Raw genomic sequence first — 25,112 nt, forward strand, 5'->3', positions numbered from 1 at the left:
TCCTACACTATATTTTTCCTGAAAATATTAAATTGATTTTAATTTCGCCGCCCGAGGCACACGCGCTCCCGGGACGTCGCGACACAAAATATTATAATAATAATAATAATAATAATAATAATAATAATAATAATAATAATAATAATGACGAGTATAAGCTAACTTAATTAAACTCCTTAATGCACTTACATAAGAAAAATAGGGTTGTTCACAAGAAGCATAACCATTAATCAGTGTTCATAAAATTGCCAAACCAAATGATGAGTATAAGCACAAGTTTAGTTTCTACTAAAGGCATATTAAGCAAGACAATCCCAGAATTCAATAGAGAAAAGAAAAAAAAAAAAAGGTGGGGTGGAGTGAATTGGGGGTTGGGTTACCCACTGTCAACTGAATTAAGAACTCTTAATTTTGAAGAAAAAAAAATCTATAATGACACCATCAGAGGCTCACAACTAGTCAGCTAGGTGTCTTATCCCTGTTTAGATAAAATCTAATCAATGTAAAAATAGAAGTATAGAACCCTGTTTACATAAAATCTAATAAATGTAAAAATAAAATCATATGCATACCAAAACAATCTAGAAAATCTTCCTAAAAAAATATAATCACAGACCAAACATGAAATTTAAAGGTCTGCAGTGTCTAACTGTCTACTTGGATTTGAGTTCAAGAGTCCAAAGTTCATAATATTATATTACAGACCAATGTAAACAGTTTGTGCAAAACAAAAATAAAAAACAAGCATAAAATATAAATTGTTTCTAAAAAATTAAAATAAAAAACTAGGACTTCAATGCTTCATACATCAGCTGACAAGTGATAGCTACAATTTCATGGCTTCTTGTATTAGAAACTCCCACTTTTTCAGCTTCTTACATTGCAAAATACAAAGAAAAATTTCTCTGCTTATTTCACCTGTAAGTCTGCAACAAACCAAAATAATGATAATTGATAGCATGTAATTTATATGAAAAAACACTAAAGCATAATCTCAATATGAAAGTATGAAACCAACCCTTTGTCTTTCTTTGTTTGTCTTCTTCACCAATTGTGGACTCCAATGCAACCTTTGACAACTCTAAAAAATTATATAGAAGCACTCGTAAGTTTTAATAATTAATCATTCAATGAACAAATCAAAATTTTTGACAATATATAAATATAATATTACCTTTTTCTAGATTTTCAAGGTCATCTATGTCTTCTTCAACCTTAATTGGAGTATGTGAACCCTGCATCCAATATTGTGTACAGATAAGAGCTTGAACAATTTTAGGAGTCAAAGAACTCCTAAAGGCATCGAGAACATGCCCCCCTATGCTAAAAGTAGACTCTAAAGCAACTATAGAGATGGGTACTGCTAAAACATCACGAACCATATGTGAAAGGACGGGAAACCTTTGACTATTTAACCTCCACCACTCCAAAATATCAAAGCCCTCCATGTCCTTTTCACAATCCTCCCCCAAATACCTATCCAACTCTGATTTATTATCTCCACCTCCAATTTGAGTCTTGTACTTTTGATACAAAACTTTGAACTTTCGTTATGTTGCTTCACCTTGACCAGTGGAGCAAGTCGAGCTTGAAGTTTCACTTCTGTTGATTCTTCATTTTTAGATTGTGACAACTTTTTATACTCAGCAAACAATTCCATTGTTGTATCCTAAACCTTTTTCCCCACCAATAAACCTTTGTCACCTTCATACATAGTAGAAAGAGCATATTGCACAAATCCTAACTTACGTCTAAGGTCAAGAACAGATGCAACAAAAATCAACATATTCATTTTGTCAATGTTTCCCCAGTTCTTGTTGTATTTATCCTTCATTTTCATGCTCATTAAACTCAACTCTAGGTCATCACTATTTTCCCACTCTTTTAGAAGACAGTCAATCCCACTAATTTCATCAAAAAAGGTATTACTTGTAACATACAAAGAACCTGAAACTCGTATAGTGAATTGATAGAAGTGTTCCAAAAACATCACAAATTTTCTAACTTGTTCCCAATCAAAACTACTTGGTATGCCATCCCTACTCTCAAGCTCAATTCTAAATGAAGGATCTTCATCCCTAAACCTTTCAAAAACCATTTCATATCTTTGAGCTGTGTCTAGCATCAGATAAGTAGAATTCCATCGAATGTTAACATCTAGGCATAACATCTTTTTGCATTCTACTTTTTCTACTTCTGCGCAACGCTTGAAATTTTTCAACCTAGCAGGTGAATGCCTAACATATCTGACTGCGTCTCTAACATGAGCAACTGAATCCCCTATTTCTTTCAAACCATCTTGCACAACTAGGTTAATTATATGTGCAATGCACCTCATGTGCAAGAATTTGCCTCCACAAATGTCTTTTCTCCAATTTGAAACTTTTCTTTTTATGTAGACAATTGCAACGTCATTTGAACTTGCATTATCTACAGTCATTGTAAACACATTATCAACTTCCCATTCAAGCAAACACCTCTCAATGGTCATACCTATCTCTTCACCTTTATGACTATAAATTGGACAAAAGTTAAGGATCTTTTTATTCAATTTCCAATCATTATCTATAAAGTGTGCATTCAAACACATATAATTGACCTTTTGCAAAGAAGTCCATGTATCAGTTGTGAAACTAACCCTTTGAGAGGAGGTTTTCAAAAACTTTTTCAACTTTAACCTCTCTTCCATGTAAAGGTCATAACAATCCCTAGAAATTGTCCATCTTGATGGAATTCGAAAACGAGGGCATGCAACTTTCATAAGATGTTTGAATCCCATATTCTCTACAAATTTAAAAGGCAATTCATCAACAGTAAGCATGTAAGATAATGCCTTTCGAATTGCCTCTTGGTCAAATTTCCAATTTGTAAGAGTTGCCTCTGAGCCCTCTGCATTTTTTAAGGCTGGTTGATAATTTAATTGTGTCTGTTTTGTTTCTTCAACATGTGGATTTTGTGCACATCTAACCATATGATATCTAAGTGTGCCCGTACCATTCTTTTTAGGATCAGCACAGTAACTAATATGACAATAATGACACTTACCCTTAATTTCACCAGACTCCGTCACAAATTTAGTGAAGTGATCCCACACTTCAGATCTTGGTCTCATTCTCTTCCTAACTTTTTCATTAGATTGAGTAGGAGGATTAGTAGCACTCTCACTTGTCATACTGGGATTTGAAGGCTGATGTTGGGAATTAGCTTGTGTCATTATTGCATCTTCCAAGTTTGGCACCTCCACCTTTATAGGCAAGTCATTGCTCATTTTCCCTTTAATATCTGAAAAAAATAAAAAGAAGGGTAAAGTCCATCATAGAAGAGTACTAATCCAAATTTTTTTAAAAAATACTCTGATCACAACATAAAGCTTTCTTACCTTAAAAACTTTTACATAAAAAAATATGCTTACCTATTGCATTCATATTCATAACTTAGCAAGTGGCAATCATATACAGAAAGCTCAAAAAATGTGGTTCTGGGTTTCAATTATTAAAAATGCATGCAATGAGCACGCGTTGATCATCCCACTAAAATTTAATCGATGCATTTGTTGTGAATAACATTTTAAAGAATAAATTTGCATAACTTATTTCTGGCTAAAAGAAAATAAAATTACAATACAACGTTTTTCCACAAAATAAAATGGAAGCAGACACTTGATAATGTTTCAATGGAATAAGTTCTCATTGAACTTTCAAGATTTAAAATTTTCAAGCACTAAATAATGCATTCCAATAAAACTAACCAAGAACTAGGATAAATTTTCTCCAGATTTCACCTAATTTTCATGGCTCTAAGGAGGTGTTTGGGAGCATCCATTAAATATTTTGAAGCTGAATTCGTTAATAAACACAAAACCAAATTTGTTGAATAATCTGAAGGTCCTAACTATTTTCACTAAAACTGAAATACTCATCCTAAATGCAAAGTCAACTTCAAAGACAAATCATATTTTCCATTCTAAACCTTCTAATAATTTCTACCAGAAATTAAAAATGAAGCAGCAAAAATGTTGATAAATGCAAACCCAAAAAATGCATATAAATATAATAACAAAAGAAGAAGAAGAAGAAGAAGAAGAAGAGGAGGAGGAGGAGGAGGAGGAGAAGAGGAAGAGTTACTGCCACTGGGGTCCAGCTTTGCACGGCGAGGTGGTGGCTGAGACTGAGAGTCCGAGATGCTGAGGACTGAGATGAGAGGCTCCAGAGGTGGTTCGATGACTCCGATGGAGAGGCAGGAGAGTTGCGGCCTGCGGGCGGGCGCCGTGCGGGGCAGATCGGCACTCGGCAAAGCGTAGAGAAACTGAGGAACAGAGGAAGCGAGAATAAGCCCTAACTCTAATCCCCAATGACCCAATCCGGAAATCCCCGATTCCCCACTGTGAGAGTGTGAGTCTGTGTCTATGAGTGTGGAGTGAATTGAGCGAAGGCACACCGCACGGAGCCTTTTTTTCCCCCTAGGCCCAGGCCCCAAGCCCTAAGCGGCCAAGTGGGCCAAGCCCGAGTTGCCCGCCGGCCCCGCCCTATTATTAATATATTATAAAGTATATTAAAAATTCGGTTAATGGGTTAACCGATATTTTTTAACCGTTAATCGAACCGAACCCGATTAACCGAGAGTTTATAGAATTTTAACCGAATCAACTGAACCGGATTTTTTACCCGAATCGAACCGGCCAATTTCAGCCGGTTAATCCAGTTAATTCGATTTTCACCGAATTATGCTCACCCCTAATACTAGTGTATTCCACGAAGAGGAGTAAAAAAAAGAATACATGTTTTGAATTGTATTACATTTAATTTTATCTTTGGTTTGTAATAATACATGCCTTTGCATGATATGAATTGAATTCTCAGATGACCGTAGACTAACCTTAGGTCACATACACTTCATACAAAACTTTTTTCATAAAAAAAATAAAATCTTACAAAGGTTTTAATATAGCTTTAGGGTTAAATTAAGGCTTACAAAGACTTGGGTTTTCTAGGCTTAATTAAAAGTCTCGGGCGACTGACCGATTTATGTGTTATAGCCCTCAAATAGTTGACTGAAGCCTCGGGTGACCGAACCAAAAATGAACGTAGCTGTCACAGTCAACCAAACTCGAGTCATTGACTTTTTCACTGTCCTCAGGTGACTGAACTTATAGATCAAAATCACCCCGGGTGATCGAATTGTGAGGCATGGCAAACCGAATCAATGAACTAGGCGCCTGAACCTACAAAAGTTGAGAAATCGCATTGGCTTCAGCCAACCGGACTCACCCACAATCACCCGAACCCAATACAGGCTTTGTGTCTATTCTGGAAACTAGCTCTGACGACTGGGCAATCGAACCTCTTGGGTTGTGGTACTTTTGAATGCTAAAATAGGTTTAAAAATTAATTAAACTTTTCTAATAATACTCAACATATCCCCAACGGTCAAAAATCTCTCAAACTCTATATATACCCCTTCATTAGCTTAGATTAATAACTTTGATTAGCTATTATTTTCTCTCTAATCCTTTGTCAATCAAAGTTCCCCAAATCATTTTTATTACAAAAATCTCTTCTTTGGGGCAAATGTTTTAAACAAATCTCTCTCAAACTCTCTTTCACTTATTTCTCTCAAAATCATTTTTCAAGAGAGTATTTTATTTTGAGCATTTTATTTGTATTCACATGTAAATACTCTCTCTTGTTATTTATCTTTTGAAAATCATTTTTGAGAGTATTGCTTGGGTTTCTCCTGATTATTTTCATGATAAATATTCTTGAGAGAAATTATTTATAGCACAAATATTTTCTTGAACTTAAACTTCATATTCTCCAAATACTTTTATTTTCCAAAATCTTTGTTGGAGAACATAATAATCATTTTATTTCCATATATATTATTTGTGCTAAATTTATTTGAACACAAAAACCCTAGGTTCTCCTATTATTCCTAGAAAATTATTTTTAGGAGAATATTTTATTAAGGGTTCAAATCTTTGAAGCATTTTATCATATATATCTTTCTTCAAAGATTGGAATATTTGTTTTGAAAAATAAAACGCCATTTCTCTACTGAGCATAACTTATATCATTAGAGATGTATTGTGCTTGAATGTGTACATTTCTGCTTGTATTTAGAAGCATGTTATATGTACAAAAAATATTTTTATTATATCAGTTGGGTTCCGCCCAGAATTAAATTGGAGAGTCTTAGTACCGTAAGTGAGACCGGTTGGGTTTAGCCCAAAAATTAAACTGAGAAGTCTCCGCCCCGTAAGGAAGACAAGTTGGGCTCAACCTTGTAATTAAGTTGGGGTTTTTCTCACCCCATAAGGAGAGGATGTAAACAGCTTCTGCTCTTCCTATTTAAGTAACCAGGGATAGTGTAATCTATGGAGGGTATGCCCAAGGCGAGGACGTAGGCAGTATTGGTCGAACGTCGTTAACAAATTTGTGTGTCATTCTCTCTCAATCTTATTTAAATTCATGTACTTTAATTTCAGCATGTGTATGAATGTGTAATTAATGTCATAATTATTTGCATAGACACATTTGATTTAAATGAGGTATACTGCACCCGTGTAAGTTTACTTTCATTGTTAAAATTATTTTACATACATGCGAGTACATTGAATGGGATATAATATGTGGTAAATCGACATAAATGTTTAATTTAGTCAAAATGTTTTAAAACCCAATTCACCCCCCACTTGGGATCACACCATTTCCAATAACCACACCGGCAACATGTACTAGGTCCGGCCTTGTACACACCATGACATACATCAGACACCCCACCACACTAGCATAGGGGACCTTCGATGTGTCACAAACCATCGTCTATCTTTGGCCACTAAGTTGTAGACGACTTGAAATGACTCGCCAACGTTGTACTCATTGGTTTAGCATTAGTCATGCTAAACCACTCCAACACCTTCTCCACATAGCTGCCCTAAGATAACCATAGTCTCCTTACAACTCTGTCACTATGAATCTTTATGCCAAGTGTACTCTTAGTTGCACCCAAGTCTTTCATGTTGAACTCTTTTCCCAACAGAGTCTTCAGTTGATTCACATCAATCATGTCTTTAGCAGCAATCAACATGTTGTCAACATACAACAATAGAAATATGAGAGACCCATCCTCAAGACTTCTTACATAGACGCAACAATCGTATTCACACCTCCTGTAGCCAATACAGATCATATAGGAGTAAAACCTTTTGTATCACTGCCTTAGATATTGCTTCAGCCCGTAAAGTGACTTCTTCAGTTTGTAGACTAAGTGCTCTAATACAGGTTGGCCAAACCCTTATAGTTGTGTCATGTAAATCATCTCCTCTAGATCACTATGGAGGAATGCCATCTTTACGTCCATTTGCTTCAGATGCATGTCATGTTGCGCCACTAGTCCCAACACTACCCTCATGGAAGTCCGCCTGGCCACATAGGGGAGAAGATTTCATCATAATCTACCCCTTTCCTCTACGAGTATCCTTTTGCTACCAAGCGAGTCTTGTACTTCTTTCTTTGCCTTTCTAAAAATGCTTCTTTCTTACTGTACACCCACTTACATCCAATCACCCACTTCCCAGCTATAAGCTCCATCAAGTCCCATGTTTGGTTCTTATGCAATGATTCCATATCCTCCACCATTGTGCCTATCCAACTACCTTTCTCCTGGTTGTGCACAGCCTCTTGAAAGCTAGTAGGATCCCCGCTGCGAGTGATAAACGCATAAGACACCAGATCATCAAGACCATACATAGGTGGTGGCCTGACGATGCATCTAGCTAGGTCTGTCTACAGCTATGTTGTTGACCTTATATGTCATATCCCATTTGAATTATGACAAATACTTTGATATTTAATGTTTGATGAGTTTGTGTGCGGGATTAATTGGAAGTGTTATATGGTGCATGCACATGGACTTGAAAGAAACTGAAGACCTAGAAGATTTATTTATTATAATTTATATTCTGTTTAATTCAGGTCTGTAATAGTAATATAGGAATGGTCTGTAATAATTAATGCATTGCATGTATGATAGGACAGATAAGCTCAAAGACCTTAGACTAACCATAGGTCCCAATACATTGCATGAAAAAAAACCCTATATATCTTAGAAGTAATCATTATGACAATAGGAGGTGATTTCAAATGACAATTGGACCAAAATTAAAAGTTTCATATGGTCGGTCGACCAAACATATACGTGGGAAATCCCAATGTCATGGTCAACTGAACTTATAATACAAAAAATGGTTTGGTTGACCGAACACCCATATTCGGTCATTCAAACCCAATCCGGTCGATTAAACCTCGGAGGTTCTAAAAATCACTTTAAGCTTGGTCAACCATCTTCCCAGTTCAAATTCATCTTGGTTCTTCAAACTAAACACCCCGGTCAACCGAACCATAAAAATGGTCGACTGACCCTCTCGGGTTGCTCGGATTTTACTAAGGTTAAAACACTGTTAATTTTTATTAACCCTATTTAAATTTTTCCATAAATACCAGATAGGTGTCAAACGGTTATAATTTTTGGGGTGTCTATATGTAGCCCCTCATTTGGTTCAATTAGCATCTAATTAGCAAATATCATTAGCAAATTTTCTCTAAAATTCAAAAACCTTAGTTCTCACATTCAAGCTCTCCACTTCCATTCTTACTCATTCTTATTGCAAAAATTATTTAGTAAGAGTGCTCTTGTGATTATTCTATAAGGCTTACATTCTCATTTGCTCTGTTTGATTGAGATTTATTTTTACTTGAGAGTAAGCTTAGGGTTTTTCTTGGAGACTTTGTCAATAAGTCTTCCTTGGGAAAAAATCTTCACAACTTGTGAGTTTTACATCATCATTGCAATGCTCAAGAGTTTCTATTGTATTTTGTTTGTGAAATAATTTTTACAAACCAACTTTAAATATCTATTGTTCTTATTTTTGAGAAAAAATATTTTTGAGATATTTGCTTGTGTTTGTGAAAGATCTTTATTGTTGAATATTGTGATTGATATTATTGTCTTGGCACAAAGATCCTAACATTCACACTCTCACATACTGATTGCTATACTTGCATTATTTTTAAGAGTAGACATCAAAACTACATTGAACTTATCATATCTTATCATTCAGTAGTGTGTTGATTATATTGATGCAAATCTGCTTGATTGAGAAGCATATAGTTTGTATGCAAATTTTATTGTAAATCTGTATTCTAGGCGTGGACTGAGGAGACGGTAATCCAACCCGAAAGGATTGGTTGTCAAGGTTGAGGTCAGCCCTATGCTAATTGACCTGGTTGTAATTAGGTATCGCTCTACCCTGTTAAGTGAGTCTTAATGTAATCCTTGTGCTTGTGAGCCAAGGCGGGGACATAGGTACTGTTGCCGAACCTCGATAACATATCTGGTGTTATCTTTCTTTTATTGCTTTATTGTGCATGCTTAATTAGTTTACTTGTGAAGTTTAATTTTTTCTGAATATATACATTGATTTATTTTATTCGCACTAGATTGACCTTAGGTTTCTGTAATACTGCTGTTGATTGATTGACCTAGATGATTAAATTTTAAAATACCAATTCACCCCTTTTGGGATTACAGTAAAGCTAACATATGTTGCAATGCGGGCTACTGTTCAATTAAGCTAGAACTCCCTGTGTTATGAACACCGTCATCTCCACCCTGAGTTTCCAACTCTACCTATACCACCAATTGATCTCTAGAGCTAGAACTCCCTGCATTTCTATCCTCAGTCTCAAACTCCACCTGAATCACATATGCATTTCTGCTATGATTTTCTGGCACCTATTTCTCTATTTTCTCCCGAGTATGTTGTTGACCCTATGGGTCATTCCCTGTCTTGATTATGACAAATAATCTAATATTTAATGTTTATCTAGTTTGTGTGTAGGTTTATATTAGCAAACCAATTGATGACACATGAAGACTTGAAGACTAAAGACCTTGAAGACTTATTGTAACTTATATTTTGTGTAATTTGGGTCTGTAAAAGTAACTAGGTATATCAGTCTGTAATAATCTCTGCATGTCATGCATGTAGGTTTTGTAAGCTCAAAATAACCGTAGAATGACCATAGAGTATTGAATGTCATTAGGGCACCCTTTAGTCGACCGACACCGGATTTTTCGGTGCACTTAAAAAGACCTAGAAATGACTCTAGGACACTCGCTCATGCACGTATATGAATGATCATTTGAAATGGGTGATTGAATGCTTAAAATAGAACCAAAAGGCACCAAATGTTCACATTCGATCGACCAAATACCTAAGTACAAAATTTCCTTGGTCGACCGAACTCATGTAGTTCATTTGACCCTGGTCGACTGGAACTCCCTAGGAGTCAACTTTATTGACCTCCTGGTCGACCGAGTATAATTTGTATTGCAACACCCTGGTCGACCGAGTTCCCAAGTGTGGGAACTCAACTGTCTGGTCGACCAACCAAGGCAGTTCAAAATGGTCATAGTCGACCAAACCTTGCAAAAAGGGAAAATCGCCCTTGGACTTACAAGTCTGGTCGACCGAACTCACAGTTCATTTCATGCCCGATCGACTGAACCTCAAGAACTTCAGTCAACGGAACTTGGCTCGGTCACTGATGCTCTCAGGTTGGATATTATTTTTTACTATGGTTTAATTTTTAAAATAGGGTTAATGGGGTTAAAATGTTTTAAAACAAATATAATAATACCCTACATGTCCTAACGACTATAATTTTTCCTATTTTATATATATGGCTTCATTTTCAATAATTAGTATGAGATTAGCAATACAATTAGTGAAAAATCCTCTCAAACTCAAAATCCTATTTTTTCCTATTCCACTCCACATACTCTCAAACCTTCATTCCCTTGATACATCCTATCCTTGTGAGAGTATTATATTGTCTTATTAATTAATATAGTTTGCTCATACTCCCATTGGCTTGGTTGTTTATTTGATATTGATTTTAGGGAGTTAAGCAAAGAGTTATCCCACAGATTTTATTTGATAAATCATATGCTAGGAAAAACTCATTAGCTTGAGGATCTTAGCATTATCATTGCAAGATTTCATATAGCTTTATTTGCTTTGTGTGTGCAAAATATTTCACAAAGTTAGATTTCAAACAACTCTTATGCTAAATACAATTTGAGATAATATTTTTGAGTTCGTTTGAATAAATATTGTTAACATCTTTGAAACACTAAGCTGATATTAAGATTTCATATACTTTGCTTTCAAAGATTAGTTTGCTTGAACACTCTTGTGCTTGATTAGATAAAATCATTATATTGAGTGTAAATTGCACACATATACCACTGAGATTACAACTCCTACATGTTTGGTGTGAATTGATTATTACTTGCATGTATGGGGTACATATCTGCTTTACATGAAAGCACAATCACTGTACCATTTGATTGAGTGAATATTGTTGTATTTCTAGGCGTGGCCTGAGGGGGCGATAATCCAGCTTGGTAAGAATTGTGTAGGTTGAGGTCAGCCCTGTGTTAATTGACCTAGTTGTAAAGGTTGAGGTCAGCCCTGTGTTAATTAACCTAGTTGTAAAGGTTGAGGTTAGCTCTGTGCTAATTGACCTGATTGTTTAGGTGTTGTTCCACCATTAAATGAGCCTATAGAGGTCATCCTTGTGCTTGTTAACCAAAACGGAGACGTAGGCAATTTGGCCGAACCTCGATAACATTTTTGGGTGTCGTCTCCTTTACTGCTTTATTGTGTATGCTTGATTAAATTTCTATTGCAGTTTAAATTCCGTTGTATATTTGCATTGATTTATTTTACATGCACTAGATTGACCTTAGGCTTGTGTAATACTATTGATTAGTGGATTGACCTAGGGGATAAAATTTTTAAATACTAATTCACCCCCCCTCTTAGGATTACACCAAAGTTAACATACGTCGTAACATGGCTTTATCATTGAAAACTAAGTTTCTACTGATCACTACCTTATTTGCCACTAGATCCCATAACTTGAACCCTTTCACACCTTTCTGATATCTCAAAAAGGTGCACTGCCTAGACGTCGCCTCAAGCTTTGATCTCTCCTTACCAAGAATGTGCACATAGGTTGGATACTCAAATACTCTCAATTCGGAGTAGTCTACCTTGTTACCTATCCACACCTCCTCAACAACATTCCCATCTTGTGATGCCCTTGGTGATCTGTTTACCAAGAAACAAGGCATACTAACCGCCTAGACCCAGAAATCATAGCGAGCCCAGCATGCAACCTGAGACACCAAGCTCTTTCAGTTAGAAATTCAGTTCATCCTTTCCACCACACTATTTTGTTGTGGTGTCCAGTGTACTATAAAATGCCTCCTTACGCCACGCTGCTCGCAGAGCTCTCTAAAACTTGAGTTACTCAATTCCATTGTCTATCCTAAGGAACTTAACTTTTCTTTTGGTCTAGTTTCCACCTCAGCTTTTCACAGTTTAAAGTTGGAGTAATCATCGACGAAACTCACAAAGTACACATATGCCCCTCGTGATTCCACTTTCATTGGTTCCCAAATGTCTGAATAAATGTAGTCTAGTATTCACTCCATCTTGTGCATGGTTGTCATGAACTGGACCCTATTCTATTTCCCAAGCACATAGTACTTACAGAACTCTAGCTTACATGATTTGACCCCTTAAAAATCTTTCTTTTATGAAGTTCCTTTATTCCACGCTCACCCATATGACCTAAATGCATATGTCTCAAAACGGTATTATCAGACTTAGATTCTATAGCTGTAGCTCTACCTAGAACCGTGCAATTTTTACTATCAAATGAAAAACTATCTTAGGATTTCAACCCTCTGCTATAGTATACATATATAGCCCCATATTAAAATCCTAAAATACTTCATATGATAATGAAATTACATTGCATCCTAACTCAAACATATTATACTATACCATGTAAGAGGAGAGCAACACCCCCGCTTAACTTAATTTAAATAGATAGGGAGGTCTCACACATGGAGGGGTCAAGTGCCTTGTCATTTGTAATAACTCTCTGAATACAAGTCATAACTCAACACTTACCCTCTCTCTCTCTCTCTCTCTCTCTCTCTCTCTCTCTATATATATATATATATATATATATATATATAGGATATCCAAAGTTTTTGGGAAAGCCAAAAAGGATTACTTTTTTTTTTTTTTAAATTCTCATTCATTTTAAAATAATAATTTTCTAAATCTCTATGCAAATGCAAATATACACATCAAATAAAGACAAACATGAATTTTACATATATAAAAAAATACATGCAATTCATAGACATTTTGGAAGGAGAAAAAGTGAAGGGAGTTGACCACATTTGGGGTATGGTCAACCTTGGCACCCTCCTACCAAGATTGGTTGACCGACCTTATAAGGCCACTTAACCAATTGACCCTATTGACCATGAGAACATATTTTCTACTTTCTTAGCATATTTTCACATAAAATGTTGTTCAAACATGCATGGAATCAATTATTAACACATCTACACATTATATGTATATATAGCTTTGTATTTTAATGTTAAATAAAATGTGTAGAAATGATATCTAGGATAATTTTATGTATAGATGTGTTAATAATTGATTCTATGCATGTTTGGACAACATTTTATGTAAAAATATACTAAAAAAGTAGAAAATATGTTCTCATGGTCAATAGGGTCAATTGGTTAAGTGGCCTTATAAGGTCGGTCAACAAATCTTGGTAGGAGGGTGCCAAGGTTGACCAGACCCCAAATGTGGTCAACTCCCTTCACTTTTTCTCCTTCCAAAATGTCTATGAATTGCATGTATTTTTTTTATATGTAAAATTCATGTTTGTCTTTATTTGATGTGTATATATGCATTTACGCATAGAGATTTAGAAAATTATTATTTTAAAATGAATGATAATTTAAAAAAAAAAAAAAAAAGTAATCCTTTTTGGCTTTCCCAAAAACTTTGGATTTCCTACTTTAAAAGGATTTATTTTTAAAAAAAAATTTAGAAATTAATTTCTAAACAAGGTGTTGTAAATCTCGCCATTTGGTTATGCGCACGCACACGCGCACACACACACACACACACACAAAATATGAAAAATAAACAAAATCAAAAGATAGAAGAAGAAAATAAATTTAGATGGTTTGGGAATGTGTCTATATCCACAAAGCTCGTATACAATTTTCACTATCATCAAATGAAAAGTACCTTAGGATTTCAATTATTGGCTACAATATGTATGCATAGCTCCATATTAAAATATCAAAATACTCTCTTATGATAATTCAATTACATTGTGCCTTGACTCAAACATTCTGTACCATAATGTATCATCACACCCCTATTGGGTTTGGTTTAAATAGACAAGAGAAGATTTTACGTATGGTTGTAGCAAACTTCAAGTGAATAATCCATCTTAATATGAGTTGTAACTCGACACAAATAATAATAATAATAATAATAATAATAATTATTATTATTATTATTATTATTATTATTATTATTATTATTATTATTATTATTATTATTATACGGTTTTTCTATAAATTTTTGGATTTCCCATTTTAAAAGGATTTATTTTTTAAAGTCAAAAATTTTAAAAATTACTTTTCAAAAAAACCTTTTGAATTATGTAGATTTGATCTTGTTTGTTGGGTATGTAGGCAGCTTACCCCAAAAAAGTAAGTCCAGTCTAAACGAAAAAATATTTTCCAAAATAAAAAATAATTTTCAAAATAATTTAAAAATAAAAATAAAACTAAAAGCTTTTTTTTGATTTGGCAACATTCTTTAAATGGGTGCTATTAGGGGTGCTAACTAGATAATCTTTGATAAGATGGCTAACCACTTACCTTCCCTATACACAAACACACTCTTGAACTCATGATCTCAAATTTATTTTATCATATATATATATAAAAAAATAAGGTGATGTTTTTGAAAATTTTAATTTAAGAAATTTAGGTAAAATACCCAAGTGATTGGCCACCCCCTTGGAGGCTGGTTGACCAACCTAGGTAGAAGGGTGGCCTGATTGACCAAACCCCACAAAGTGGTCAATCACCTCCCTCCGCTTTTACATTCTTCTTGGAATTTTCACCCCCTATCAACACCTTGACCCAAGAAACCAATGTTGATATATACAAAGAGAGTATAATGACATACAATACATAAGGCTATCTCTTAGGCCCTTTTCTTAATCCTCCAAAATAAGTTCAAAAGAACTTGGCGATTGAAGAAAACAAAATGAGCTTTCAACCTATATGAGAAAGAATTCTAGATAGGCAATAAGAACACAATCTTCTTCTCAAGAACATACAATCATAACGCACAATACATATATAAGCTGTCAAGTTATCTTGAATTTCAACCTAATTTCCTCTCTTTTAAACTTTATCATGTATATATCCAATGTATGCACAAGCTATGTATAATGATGGTTCATGTATAATTATCATTCTCTCGATATCTAACTCTTGAGTACAACCAATGTATATCGATGATTCAAAGAAATAATCCAAATGGACAACAAAATGAATCCAATATTAATACACAATAAATTTAAATTTAAAGTTCAAATTTAAGAATGACTGAGAGGTCAATATATTGTCTAAGAATCAAAATTGGGAGACAGAGAGATTGACAGTTTAAAAACCTTTCTGATTGTAAAGATAATCAATTAATACAATATTCTTAAAGTGAATTTTTTTTTAAAATAATTTCCAAATCTTAAGAGGAAACTTTAGAAAAGTAATTTTAACTCAAAATATTTGGAGTTTTGAATTTGACAAATCTTCAACCATCTATAACAAGAAAAAAGCAATAGCTCAAAAAACTCTCATAATTAATACGAACTTAAATCAAAGATCCATATGTTCACATATATGGAGTAAGAAATAAAAATTTTAGAAAATAAAAAAATTTTAACTTTTCCATACAAATCTAGAAAAATAAAAAAAATTGGCATTTCATAATTATTTTTAAAATTGGGAATAAAAAAATAAATTATTGACACAAGTAATAGCGTAAAAACTTTTTATTATTTTTTATTTTTCATATAAATGTCGTAAAGTTGAAACACAACTGGCTTTTTTAAAATTCTTTGTAAAATTAAAATGGAAAATTAAATTTTTTTTTTTTTTTTTTGCACAACCAAAGGGGCTCATAATTTTTACAAAATAGAAGAAAATTTATAAAAATTTTTGAAAAAAAAAAAAGAATTTAGAGAGCAAAAATGTAGAGATTAACAATGAAATTCCAAAAAAGAAAAAAAAGAAAGAAATTAGAGATTTAAGTACATCTTTGGGGATGGCTTATATTTCTTTTATTTTTTTTAATGTTTTTAAAAGATTATACTAAACGCAAATATGATAATGGTGTGCATTCCTATTAACGTAGGTCAATAGTTTAGGATTGACAAATCTCTACTAGGAATCAAAATGTTAAAGGGAATTGATATGAAGTGTTTTTATTGGGCCAGCCGAACCAGTACAAAAAGCCTTGTGCATGAAAAAAGCCCACTCTCAGATTTCAAGCTCCTCTCCTGTTAACCATTCCATACAACAAATACTCCAACTCATCATCAACAAACACTTATTTTAAAGGGTAGGGGATCATAGATAAGTGAGCAAGTGGGTTCATATAATTTGTCAAAAATTTCCTCAACAAAGCAGCATTACCCATCTCTCTCTCTCTCTCCTTGTTGATTTTCATATGTTCTCAAATTTACAATTAGAAATTTTCATTTTAGATAAAACTAGAATTTATGTAGCTAAAGAAATAAAGCATAGGATTATCTTCAAATAGAACCGTTTCTCATAGATTTGATATATTATAGAACTATTTCTATGTTCTCTAAAAAGGGTTGAAGATATGGTTGCAAATGAATCAAACTGTTTGTGAGCTGCTCGGTATTTTTGGTTCGATAATACCTCGTTCAAGCTCGTTCTTTAAGACAAATGAGTCAATCTTGAGCTTAGATTTTGAGCTTGAGAACTAAATGCATACAATTTGAACTAGACAATAGTCAAGTCACTAAGCTTACAAGCTAGCTTGTTTAACTAGCTTGCAACTGAAATTATTTAAAAAACTTAAATAATATAATTGTTTAATGGGCTTATGAATTAACTAATGATGTAAATTTATTAACTTTTTTGTATGTAGGAAAAAAAAAATAGACATGTCTAGTGGATTACTTTCATTAAAAAAATAAGTAGATGAAGATTGTTAGGATGTGTGGCTCGTATGGGTGTCGGCAGCCGCACTACCCAGCCGCAATTTTTGAAGCTGGAGATGGACAACCACCAACAATTTGCCTACCATGTTGAAGAGCAGCTGCCTTGTTTGACTTCCTCCCCCTCCCATGTGTATATATATGTTCGTAATTGTGTGTGGTAAGTGTTGTGAGTTGCAGCAGATTGTGGTGAGTTGTGGCGTTGTGTGAGTGCAGCAGAGTTGTAGTGTGTGTGTGCATGTAGAGAGCTACATTGCGAGAGAGCAGAGAGGTATGTGCTATGTGTGAGGCAGAGTGAATCCTTGTAGTGAGAGTGAGAGAGGAGTTGAGTGCAGTAGCCTCCTCCTTTTCTTTGTATAATTCTCCTAGCGATTATAGTGGACTTTGTGCTCTCCCGTGGACGTAGGACACAGTGGACCGAACCACGTAAATTTGGTCTCATATTTGTGTTACGTAATTTTTTGCTTGTGCGATTTTTGCTCGTGGATCACTTCCCAACAAATGGTATCAGAGAGAGGTTGGAGCAAAATCGCTGGATCGAAACAAAATTCCCAGATTTGAGCCTCTGTCCAGTAGCTCAAAACTCGATTTTGAGACAACCAAAAGATTCCTCTCGTTGAGACGAAGCCAACGGCGGTAACTGGAGCTCGAACGAAGCTGCACGTGCTCACATGCGCCACCGGTGGAAAGACTGCGATGCCACGCGCTCACATGTGCCACCGAAGGAAAGACCGCATTGCCACCCGCTCACATGTGCCACCGGCAAAAATACAGCGTTGCCACATGCTCACACGTGCCACCGGCGAAAATACCGCGTTGCCACACGCTCCTATATGCCCTCACGCGCCGGCAGCTGAACAAGAAAGAGCATCACACGAGCCCACGCGTCGGCCAAAGTTTGGCGCACATTCGGAGGTTGAAGACACTGACATCAATAGCCACGTAAGCGCTGAGTTAGCGCCGCGTTAGGCCATGTCATCACACCACGTCAGTGGGGACAACGACACATCAGCCGTCCCATTAAGTGCCATGTCAGCAGCCGGGACCCATAGCCACGTCAGTAAGTGGGCCCAGTGCCTCGTCAACAAGTGGGTCCCAGAGGAGGTGGGCCCGAGGACACGTCAGCAGGTGGGGACCGCGGTGCCACGTCAACATAGAGCGTTAGTAACGGTGTTAGAGGCCGTTAACACCGTCAGGAATATTTTGTTAACTGAGGGAATATTCCGTTAAAGTTAATGGATAATTGACTTTTGTTGACCAATTTGACCAAAAGTTTGACCAAACTTTTCGGAGCCATTTTGAGTCGATTTTTCGAGCGGTTTGAACCATTTCTAAGGTTTTCGGCCGTTCCGGAGCCATTTTCGGTGTCCCTTTACTGAGATTAGGAGCATAATGGTAGGAATTGACACTTAAAAGTTTAAGGTGGAGAAGTTTGATGGGCAAAACAACTTCAGTTTATAGCAAAGCACGGTAAAAGATATTTTGGCTCATCAAGGCTTGATCAAGCTATTGATCAGGAAGAAGCCATATGATTTCAAAGATGATGATTGGACCGAATTGGAGATGAAGATAGTCGGCACAATCCGATTGTGTCTGGCAAATGAAGTTAAATATTCGGTGTTAGACGAAACCTCACCGATGGAGCTCCGGAAGAAACTGGAGCAAAGGAATATGTCGAAGTCCCTTACCAATAAATTATTTCTGAAGAAGAAACTTTATTAACTTCAAATGAATGAGTGAAGCAGTCTTTTTGATCACATAAATGATTACAACAAGATTTTTGACCCAGTTGTTGAGCCTCGGCGTAAAGATTGATGAAGAAGATAAGGCACTTCTACTATTGTCATCTCTACTAGCTTCATTTGATGGTCTGGTAACTGCATTGCTCGTGGAGAAGGATACCTTGAAGTTGGATGATGTGATGACATCACTTCAAGATTCTGAGACGTTAAGAAAGCCGATTATGGCGTCTCGTGAGTAAGATTTGGTAGCTAATAGTGAGAGACAAGGAAGAAGCAAAGATTGAAAGCTCAGAGGTAAGCAATGGAATTGAAACCAAGAGCATAGATAAGAGCGAGGTCGTATGTTACTAGTGTGATAAAAAGGGACATTTCAAGAGGGACTGTGGAGATCGAAAAAGATACGAAGAAGAAAAGAAGACACGGGACAATGTCAATGTATTGGACCATGCCACATGTAATGATAATGATGAGGCCCTTGTAACGGTGAGCAGCTCACATCAACAAATCAGTCGAAGAAATGTGTAGTATTGATACTGCAAGAAGCACGACTATATGAAGAGAGATTGCCGAAAATTGATGAGAAAGAACATGAATGCTCATGACAGTCCAAACAATGATGGATGTGTTTTGGACTTTGGGAGTTCAGTTCATGTTTGCTTTAAGAAAGAATTTTTTCATTCTTTCAAAGAAGTTTGCGGTATGGTATCACTCGGTGATGGGTTTTCATGCGATGTTAGAGGGATTGGATCTGTGGAGCTGGAGACACCTGTTGGAGCGGTCCGTATTTTGGATGACGTTAACTTTGTTCCAAGGATGCGAAGAAATTTGATCTCCCTTAGTTGGTTGCATTCTAAGGGTTGTCAAATCTCTGTCGCATATGGAGCTATAAAGGTGACCCAACGTGACTCAATGATATTTACTGTGAAGGAGTCTCGTGGGCTATATCAGTTGATGGGAACCACAATGGTTAGTGGTTTGACCTCAGAAAATGATAGCGGTACATCGTCAGAAACGAGCATACAAGTTCAGTTTCCCGATAAAGAAGACGGTACTCTTTGCATGGTTCAAACGTTTGAACGAAGTTACGAAGCCTTGCCTTAATCGAGTTCGTATCAAGGTGGAGCTATGGACTTGGGAGTTGATACTCATCAAGGTGGAGATTGTTAGGATGTGTGGCTCGTATGGGTGTCGGCAGCCGCACCACCCAGCCGCATTTGTTGAAGCTGGAGATGGACGACCACCAACAATTTGCCTACCATGTTGAAGAGTAACTGCCTTGTTTGACTTCCTCCCCCTTCCATGTGTATATATATATGTTTGTAATTGTGTGTGGTAAGTGTTGTGAGTTGCGGCAGATTGTGGTGAGTTGTGGTGTTGTGTGAGTGCAGCAGAGTTGCAGTGTGTGTGTGTGTGCATGCAGAGAGCTGCATTGTGAGAGAGCATAAAGGTGTGATGTGCTGTGTATGAGGCAGAGTGAATTGTTGTGTGTGAGGCAGAGTGAATCCTTGTAGTGAGAGTGAGAGAGGAGTTGAGGGCAGTAGCCTCCTCCTTCTCCTTGTATAATTCTCCTGGCGATTATAGTGGACTTTGTGCTTTCCCATGGACGTAGGTCACAGTGGACTGAACCATGTAAATCTCATCTCGTATTTGTGTTGCGTAATTTTTTGCTTGTGCGATTGTTGCTCATTGATCACTTCCCAACAAATGGTATCAGAGAGATGTTGGAGCAAAATCGCTGGATCGATGCAAAATTCCCAGATTTGAGCCTCTGCCTAGTAACTCGAAACTCGATTTTAAGACAGGAGCTCAAATGGAGCTCGTATGAAGCTGCACGTGCTCACACGCGCCATCGGCGGAAAGACCGTGTTGCCATGCGCACCCACGTGCCCTTACGTGTCGGTAGCTGTTCGGGAAAGAGCGTCACGCATGCCCACGTGCCGGTGAAAGTCCGGCTCACGTTCGTAGGTTGAAGACGTGGACGTCAGCGGCCATGTAAGCGTTGAGTGAGCGCCACGTCAGGCCACATCATCACGCCGCGTCAGCGCTGAGTCAGCTGCACAGTCAGCAGCCACGTTAGCGGGGGACAGCGACACATCAGCAGTCCTGTACAGTGCCACGTCAGCAACCGAGACCCACAGCCACGGCAATAAGTGGGTCCCAGTGCTGCGTTAGTAAGTGGGCCCCATAAGAGGTGGGCAGGAGGACACGTTAATAGGTGGGGATTGCGGTGCCACGTCTGTAACAGCATCAGAGGCCGTTAACGCCATCAGGAATATTCCATTAACAGAGGGAATATTCCGTTAAAGTTAACAGATAATTGACTTTTGTTGACCAATTTGACCAAAAGTTTGACCGGGCTTTTCGAAGCCATTTTGGGCCGATTTTTCAAGCGGTTTAAACCATTTCTAAGGTTTTCGGTCATTTTGGAGCCTTTGGTGGTGTCCGTTTTTTGAGATTAGGAGTAGAATGACAAGAATTTGCACTTAAAAGTTTGAGGTGGAGAAGTTTGATGGGCGGAACAATTTCAGTTTATAGCAAAGCACGGTGAAAGATATTTTGGTTCATTAAGGCTTGATCAAGCCATTGATCGGGAAGCAGCCATATGTTTTCAAATATGATAATTGGGCCGAATTGGAGATGAAGATAGTCAGCACAATCCGATTATGTCTGGAAAATGAAGTTAAATATTCGGTGTTAGACGAAACCTCACCGATGGAGCTCCGGAAGAAACTGGAGCAAAGGTATATGTCGAAGTCCCTTACCAATAAACTGTTTCTGAAGAAGAAACTTTATCAACTTCGAATGAACGAGGGAAGCAGTCTTTTTGATCACATAAATGATTACAACAAGATTTTTGACCCAGTTGTTGAGCCTTGGCGTAAAGATTGATGAAGAAGATAAGGCGCTTCTACTATTGTCATCTCTACTAGCTTCATTTGATGGTCTGGTAACTGCATTGCTCGTGGAGAAGGATACCTTGAAGTTGGATGATGTGATGACATCACTTCAAGATTCTGAGACGTTAAGAAAGCCGATTGTGGCGTCTCATGAGCAAACTTTGGTAGCTAATAGTAAGAGACAAGGAAGAAGCAAAGATCGAAAGCTCGGAGGTAAGCAATGGAATTGAAATCAAGAGGACAGAAACGAGTGAGGTCGTATGTTACTGGTGTGATAAAAAAGGGCATTTCAAGAGGGACTGTGGAGATCGAAAAAGATACAAAGAAGAAAAGAAGACACGGGATGGTGTCAATGTATCAGAGCATGCCACATGGCATGGTAATGATGAGGCCCTTGTAACGGTGAGCCACTCACATCAACAAATCAGTCGAAGAAATGTGTAGTGTCAATACTGCAAGAAGCACGGCCATATGAAGAGAGAGTGTCGGAAATTGATGAGAAAGAACATGAATGCTCATGACAGTAAAAACGATGATGGATGTGTTTTGGACTTTGGGAGTTTAGTTCATGTCTGCTTTAAGAAAGAATTTTTTCATTCTTTTAAAGAAGTTTGCGGTACGGTATCACTCGTGATGGGTCTTCATGTGATGTCAAAGGAATTGGATTTGTAAAGCTGAAGATGTCTGTTGGAGCGGTCCGTATTTTGGATGATGTTAACTTCGTTCCAAGGATGAGAAGAAATTTAATCTCCCTTAGTCGGATGGATTCTAAGGGTTGTCAAATCTCTGTCGCAGGTGGAGCTATGGAGGTGACCCGATGTGACTCAATGCTATTTACTAGGAAGGAGTCTTGTGGGCTATATTAGTTGATGGGAATCACAATGGTTAGTGGTTTGACCTCAGATAATGATACCGGTACGTCGTCAAAAACGAACAGACAAGTTCCGTTTCCCAATGAAGTAGACGGTACTCTTTGCATGGTTAAGACGTTTGAACCATGTTACGAAGACCTGCCTTAATTGAGTTCGTATCAAGATGGAGCTGTGGATTTGGGATTTGATACTCGCCAAGGTGGAGATTGTTTGGATGTGTGGCTCGTATGGGTGTCGGCAGCCGCACCACCCAGCCGCAATTGTTGAAGCTGGAGATGGACGACCATCAACAATTTGCCTACCATGTTGAAGTGCAGCTACCTTATTTGACTTCCTCCCCCATCCCATGTGTATATATATATATATATATATGTTTGTAATTGTGTGTGGTAAGTGTTGTGAGTTGCAGCAGATTGTGGTGAGTTGTGGTGTTGTGTGAGTGCAACAGAGTTGCAGTGTGTGTGTGTGTGTGTGTGCATGCAGACAGCTGCATTGTGAGAGAGCATAGAGGTGTGATGTGCTGTGTATGAGGCAGAGTGAATCCTTGTAGTGCGAGTGAGAGTGGAGTTGAGAGCAGTAGCCTCCTCCTTCTTCTTGTATAATTTTCTCGGTGGTTATAGTGGATTTTGTGCTCTCCTATGGACGTAGGTCACAGTGGCCCGAACCACGTCAATCTGGTCTCGTATTTGTGTTGCGTAATTTTTTGCTTGTGCGATTGTTACTCGTGAATTACTTCCCAACAAAAAAATGCACGTAAATGCATACAGTTTGAACTAGACAATAGGCTCACAAGCTAGCTTGTTTAACTAGCTTGCAGCTTAAATTGTTTTAAAAACTCAAATAATATAATTGTTTAATAGGCTTACAAATTAACCAATGATGTAAATTTATTATTGTAGGAAAATTACTTTCATTAAAAAATAAGTAGATGAAGAAATGGAGGTGACTTGATATAGCTGCTCGTGTTTGTAGAATGTATGAAGTGATCAATTTATTAATTTATTTAATAAATAAAAATATCTATTACGACTTTAAAATTGTGAAAGAAGTTTTTTAATTAATAAAAAATATATATATAATTTTCTCTGAGATCAGGCCCAATTCCCGTTCCATTCATGTGTTGGACCCCATAAAAGCCCATTTTAATTGTAGGCCCATAAAAAGGAACAAGCAAGCAAGCAGCAAAACCTGAACTTGAAGCGAAGAGAGCAGAGAAAGGGCAAGGGAGCTATGAAGTTCACTGACTCTCCCGTAATAGACCTGCCGGTGCGCAATGCGCGCCTGTCACTCCACCAAGACAACGCCTCAATGCACGTGGGCACCAGTGTCTGGCCTACCTCTCTCGTCCTCGTCAAGTTCGTCGAACGGTGGCTCCCGCTACCGTGCGCCGCCCCCACCCTCCACCCCAACCCCAACCCCAACCCCTACGCATCCCTCCTCTCTTTCGCCCAGAAGCGCGCCATCGAGATCGGCGCCGGTTGCGGCGCCGCCGGTATGGGCCTTTTCCTCCTCGGCCTCAACGACGTAGCGCTAACCGACATCGCCCCCGTTATGCCAGCCCTCAAACACAACCTCAAGCGCAACAAACAAGTCCTCGGCAAAACCCTAAAAACTCACGTCTTGTACTGGAACAACCTCGACCAGATCAGGGCCCTCAAACCGCCGTTTGACCTTGTCATCGCCACCGACGTTGTATACATCGAGGAGGCGGTGCCGCCGCTCGTGGCGGCGATGGAGTCGCTTGTGGCGGACTCTGGCGCTGTGCTGCTTGGGTATCAGTTACGGTCTCCGGAGGCGCACCGGCTGTTTTGGGAATTGTGCGGAACTGCTTTTGCCATCGAGAAAGTGCCGCACGAGCATTTGCATCCAGAGTATGCGTACGAGGAAACTGACGTGTATATACTGAGGAAGAAGAAGGAAGAAGGAGTAATTGGGTAATTGGGCCTGTAATTTTTAGGTTTATTTGTTCGAATAGATTTCTAAGTTTAATGCCTACGATGTTTTCCTTATTACTAGTTTACACAAAGATCACAGCGCTTTGTAATTTTCTGGGCTTGAATTGAAAATTTTGGTTTTTGAAGCTTTGTTTTTTAGAATATGACCATTGTTCTGATTAGATTACTAATATTTGCCTTTCCCCTGTTTATGTGTTTGTCTGTATTACTTGCCAATCTATTTTATTGTCTCTAATTTCTGTTAAATCAGATTGATTAAAGCTTAATCTTTATTTCTGATTTTCTATACTAGAATGTTTTGCACGAAGGTTACGACGACAACATGATTGGAATTGCACAGTGGAAAATGTAAGCCCAGGACACTGAGGTGACTAAACTGAAATGGCATTAAAAAATAAATAATTAACAAAATAAGAAATTG

At 37.4% G+C, this 25,112-nt stretch overlaps 1 protein-coding gene across 1 annotated transcript; it reads left to right on the top strand.

The window, feature by feature from the left end:
- The first annotated feature begins 23,900 nt into the window (after positions 1–23,900).
- LOC131149038 (uncharacterized) lies at positions 23,901–24,880 on the top strand. The gene has a single exon (XM_058099078.1). It carries the CDS (start codon positions 23,967–23,969, stop codon positions 24,672–24,674), a length of 708 nt encoding a protein of 235 aa, XP_057955061.1. The 5' UTR covers positions 23,901–23,966; the 3' UTR covers positions 24,675–24,880.
- Positions 24,881–25,112: the final 232 nt, after the last annotated feature.

This window comes from Malania oleifera, chromosome 2, assembly GCF_029873635.1.
Source record: "Malania oleifera isolate guangnan ecotype guangnan chromosome 2, ASM2987363v1, whole genome shotgun sequence".
Lineage (NCBI taxonomy): Eukaryota > Viridiplantae > Streptophyta > Magnoliopsida > Santalales > Ximeniaceae > Malania > Malania oleifera.

What these genes read in the sequence shown, in the direction of transcription:
- LOC131149038 (XM_058099078.1), top strand. Translation starts at nt 23,967, where the DNA reads ATGAAGTTCACTGACTCTCCCGTAATAGACCTGCCGGTGCGCAATGCG.